This window comes from Amphibalanus amphitrite, unplaced genomic scaffold (assembly GCF_019059575.1).
Source record: "Amphibalanus amphitrite isolate SeventyFive unplaced genomic scaffold, NRLGWU_Aamphi_draft 000050F_arrow, whole genome shotgun sequence".
NCBI classification, from domain to species: Eukaryota; Metazoa; Arthropoda; class Thecostraca; order Balanomorpha; family Balanidae; genus Amphibalanus; species Amphibalanus amphitrite.
Window position 1 is genome coordinate 966332 of NW_024881546.1, and position 5022 is coordinate 971353.

At 47.3% G+C, this 5022-nt stretch overlaps 1 protein-coding gene across 3 annotated transcripts; it reads right to left on the bottom strand.

The window, feature by feature from the left end:
• Window positions 1-688: 688 nt before the first annotated feature.
• LOC122377761 (non-homologous end-joining factor 1-like) lies at window positions 689-4752 on the bottom strand. 3 transcript variants are annotated; one of them, XM_043358158.1, is made up of 2 exons: window positions 4537-4752; window positions 689-1909 (listed from the first exon to the last, which is right to left on the bottom strand). In XM_043358158.1, exon 2 carries the CDS (start codon window positions 1898-1900, stop codon window positions 1115-1117), a length of 786 nt encoding a protein of 261 aa, XP_043214093.1. In that variant the 5' UTR covers window positions 1901-1909; window positions 4537-4752; the 3' UTR covers window positions 689-1114. The 3 variants fall into 3 exon arrangements, with proteins under 3 accessions (XP_043214093.1, XP_043214091.1, XP_043214092.1); XM_043358156.1 differs by lacking the exon at window positions 4537-4752 and adding an exon at window positions 3614-3853; XM_043358157.1 differs by lacking the exon at window positions 4537-4752 and adding an exon at window positions 3318-3561.
• Window positions 4753-5022: the final 270 nt, after the last annotated feature.

A 5022-nucleotide genomic window follows, 5' to 3' on the forward strand; every position in this document is an offset into this window, starting at 1 on the left:
GGCCTAGTGCATCGCCGCACGGGCTGCAGATTCAGTGGCAGTGGCCCTTGATATCACCCGGTGAACCTCACTAGCATCCGACTGATCCCATCGCCCGAAATAGCGTCGGCGGTTTACGACTGCTAAAAGCATTCCCCGCACAACGCGGCTGACTAAGGGTCTGCATACCGACCCCGTCTGCATGTGAACGAGCCCACAGAGGGCGGAGCGGCCATGGAGGACAGTATGAAACCAATGGCCGACATACGCGACGCCTTAAAAATGGAACCCATAAACATTTTACAACTTAGAGCTATGAGCTGATAGTCATGCCAGCGGCCATAACATTGGTACCGGGATCGGAGTGAGCGCGTTTCACTTTCGATTCAGTTTTAATTTCCATTTCGAGCTTGGTATGTTGTCGAGTCGAGAGTGAAGTTTGTGGCTTGTGTGTAGGTGAGGCTTGGGTAAAATAGACCTTAGCAGTTAACACCTTGTCATATGCTCTCGTGGGCGCCCCGGCCGGGGAAGTGTAAACCGAACTTGTCCAATCGATCAAACACGTTCCAGAAATTAATTGTGGCTCGAAGACGCAGGAAAATTGATGCATCATTCATATCACATAATGCATTTGGTGCAGCTGACACACCTTTGGGCGAGATCTGACAATTGATATTTGGGTTAGCGGGGAAAATAAACACGGTTAGGGTTACAAGTTAACGAAACATTTATTTAACAAGCAAAAAAAAAAAAATGGGCACAACTCCGTAAATTACACATTACACAGCTCAAAACAATGAATTGTGTGATTTAGATGCGCACTGATCAAGTGACCATTTCAGGATGATCGCAGTACATCCCGTTCTGGTGCGAATGGTATTATTGACTATTGGCACGATAGGAAATGGTGCAAATGTTGTTGACTGTTGACACCACATCATTTCGAGCATTCGCCAGTTTGCAAAAACACACTCATTACTCGACAGCTCACAGGCAACAGTTTACAGCAGGCGCCAGGCAATGAACCAATTCGTTTTTACCTGAGCGTATTCGAAACCCGCTCAAAATGACTCTTATAACACATCACAAGAACTGACATTGAAAATGCAAAAGGAGAGTGCGATAGCACCACCTATCACAGGTTCAGTTTCTTTTTCTTGCTCTTCCTCTCGAGCTCACTGCGCCTGGCCTCGTCCTCCAGTCTCTGTTTCAGCTCCCGGCGCCTCCGTTCCGCCGCCTCCTGCTCGTCTTCCTTGGGAGGCTGCGCTGGCGGCGGCGGGGCCGGCGACGCTGGCGCCACCTTCACCGGACTCGCGTTCAGCGGCGAGGCGGGCGGCGCAGCGCGCCAGGCGCCGGCGTCCACCAGCCGCGCCGGCACCAGGCCCTGGTCGGCCATCTCCGTCTCGAACCGGTCCTCCCCCAGCGGCCGGGTGCGCAGGGTGGCCAGCGTGAGGCGCGCGCCCGACTCTCTGTAGTCCTGCAGCTCGCGGTCCCGGGCAGCCACCTCGGCGAGCAGGCGCCGCTCGCGCGCCTGCATCTGACCCAGCGCGGTCAGCAGCGGCCGCAACAGCCGGCCGGCCAGCTCGGCGGTCGGCAGCGGCCGCAGCCGGAACTGCCAGCGCAGCGGCACCCCGTCGCGCCGGCTGTCCAGCCGCAGCGTCGGCCCGTCCCAGGCGGCGCCGCTGTCGGCCGCGCCGACCGCCGCCGCCAGCCGCGGCAGCGCCTGCTCGCCGGTGGCCTCCAGCGCCGGGTTCAGCTCGCGGAGACGCTCCACGAACGTGTCGGCGTCCACCGTCTCCGTCCACAGCTGGCACAGGTCCGTCAGCAGCAGAATGTAGCCGCCATCGCCGGCACTGAACTGGTACAGCACTTCATCGAGACCTTCCCACGCGCGCCAGGGCGTAGAGTTTGACTCAGCCATGACAGAGATCTAGTGATGGAAATGCAGGATTCACCATCAATCATGTGACATTAATATAAGGTTAAATACTAGTCCACCTAGGTACCTTGACAGCCTCAAAGCATTGAACATGAGTTGCTAGCAAATATATGATTCATGTATATAAATCTTGTTCCCTATGGCCTATCGCCTATACTAATTCTTTATTTTATAAAAATGGTTGATGCAAGACTGACATTTTTAGGAAGATCACTGAATCATTTAGGCTGTTAACCCTATTCCTGGCGGGGGGGCCTCAGGAGCCCCCCCCCCCCTGAGGTTTTTTGGTTATTTCTCCCAAACGCGTTGAGCTAGGAAGCTCAAATTTTCTGACTTTTCCTAAAAGGCTTCTACGCAACATGTCTGAAAATTTTGAGTTGATCTGACCTCAGGTCAGGTCACCAGAGGCGGTTTGGTGACCCTACCTCAGAAAAGTTTGCAATCACGCCAGAGCTAGAGTTTTTGACCGATCAATTTCTTCTCTTCAGGCTTTAGTTAGGGTACCAGTATGTGCAATTTGTATATCTCGGAATTTTGATATCGGTGACCTAAGGTCAGGTCAGTTTCGCGACCTCCTCATTATAAGTCAATGGGGGAAAAATCAACTCCCTGTTTTTACCACTAAAACGGGTCGGAATGGCCCCATATACCATACATGACTTCATATACGATCAACCTTCACTACCTTGAGGTCTGTTTTGCTGTTGGGCAGCTGTGAGGTCATGTGACGTCATCAAAGGTCACCAAAGGTTTTTGGCCAATAACTCCGTACAGGAACAAGATACAGACGCGTGGATGGTCTCATTGTGTTCAGCTCGTCAAGACGCATCGAATGATATACATGATGACCTCGAGGTCACGTGACCTGAGGTCAACCTTTGACCTTGACCTTTCGAGGTCAACATATATATCATTCGATGCGGATTGACGAGAGGATCACGATGATGCCCTTAGTTTGTTCCTATCTTGACTAATTCGAAAGTTATTCGAGAAAAACTCTCTCCATATCTAGCGCCGCCATTTTGACTTTTTCGACCCCTGTGACGTCATCTTTGACCTGACCTGAAAATGACCTTGGTAAAAATTGTAGATCTTGACCGTGCGTATCCGATGCCGTTTACCGTTTGTCGCTGCAATGTGTAGTTTTTGAGATCTGAAGGGGGGGCCGAATCGGCCCCCCCCCCCGCCAGTTTCTTGTCCCGGCGGAGCCCGCCAGGAATAGGGTTAAACCATTAATTTGAAATGGTAATGGACAAAAACCAAATCTGAAACTGGTTTCATGGTTAGAGGTCAGGTAATAATAACCCTAGCACACCAGACTCATAACTGGATTGAAAAATATCTTTAGAAACAATAAACTGACCTAGAAACTGTGGAAACAGTAAGGTACTGTACTTACCTTCAAAAAGTACAATATCTGCCACAAAATTCTACGAAAAGGACTGGAGAGCCACTAATCATGCGCCACAGATTGCCATGATCACAAAATAACCTAAACCAGTCACACATGACATTCTGATACTTGTCACTCTAACCAAAACTAACTAAAACTGACCTTATCCTACCTAAAGTGATTAGTGAACCAACCTAATCTTAGCTTATCTAAAATTGACCTAACACAGCCTACATGACCATTACAATTTACAACGGTCAATGTAGATAACTACCAAGTTTGTTGGCAGTGCTCTTACTTACCAGTGTCTTATAACTTAGAGTAAAAAATATTGTTAGTATCATGGCACTCTTCCAGGCTAAAATAGGGTGTTCTATTCTAAGTTTTCTTCCCTTTCATATTTTGTGAATTTCCACACTTCTCGGGGCGTGGTAAGGTAAGGGCTCATATAATCCCGTTTTATGTTAAATACATTTTCAAGACTGATTTTAAGTGAAGATATGATTTTCGAAGATCTGATAAAGGTACCCAAGGAGGTACCCCTATGCATCGCAAGTAAAACATGCCGTATAAAAGGAGTATTTTAAAGGGACTATCCCACCTTCTAAAATGTTGTTAAAACAAGTTAAATTGTGCCCGACTTTATAGATTGGATGACGAGGAACCTGGAACACAGTTCTGGCATATATTTTTCATAAAACATCTTAGGCTTCCCATATTCCAAACACAAACTTTCAAATATGTGACGTCACAGCCCAAAATTACCTCCTTCCCCAGGCCACATTACTGTCATAAAGCTGATTCTTTTTACTCTGTAGGCACCACAACAAAGTTCAGACCAAGTTTTAAGCGATTTTTCAACGAACAAACCCATTTAAATCAGAATGACTAAACGAGGTGACGTCACACTAACGGTCGCTCCATGTTGAAGATAGGGCCTTGTAGACGTACAAGGCCCATTTACAAATGAAGGGAACGAATTTCTTCAACACCAAGAGGCCGCGGGGGTTGCAACCTAGATAGATAGTGGTTTCTGAACCTCGCCGCAAACTTGGCTATCTCAACTCAAACCCCATGTTAAAGGTGGGATAGTCCCTTTAAGGAGATAGTTGTTCTGTGTTCATGATAACACACATGCTTTAAAGATCATCCACATGCTATTATAGCACTCTGATATGTAATTGAGATTCGTCATTTACTGATTCGCTAGTCGCTACGCACTCACCTCGCTCTTCCCTCAAATTCAAATTATTCTGCCCAAATTCTGCCCATTCGTCTGTTCCGTCCGTCAACTTCAGAAAGCCAGTGGCCGATTTTGTTTACAATCAGCTGTTCAAAGATGTAAAAAGCAAAAACCATAGCTCACAAACTAACCAATCGTTTATAGTTGTGCTCGCTAAAAACGTTTTTCGTTTCGATGTATTTGCAAAACGAACACACATTTTTTCGCCAATAATGTCACTGCTGCGTCGTACCTGCTTGTCTGACCAAGGCGGTTTTTAATTCCAATTTCATACATTTAATTATTACCAAATAATGTTTCGGCCACCTCACCATCATCTTTTATTTGTAATTCACAAAGATGAGCTTAAGTAAAAAAGAATGGATTAAAATGTATCGTTTTAGTGATGAATTGTGCTAGGATATTGCCAGTCTGCCAGTGGTGTTGCCATGGCAACAGTCTGGACGGTATCATATCATAACAAAAGCC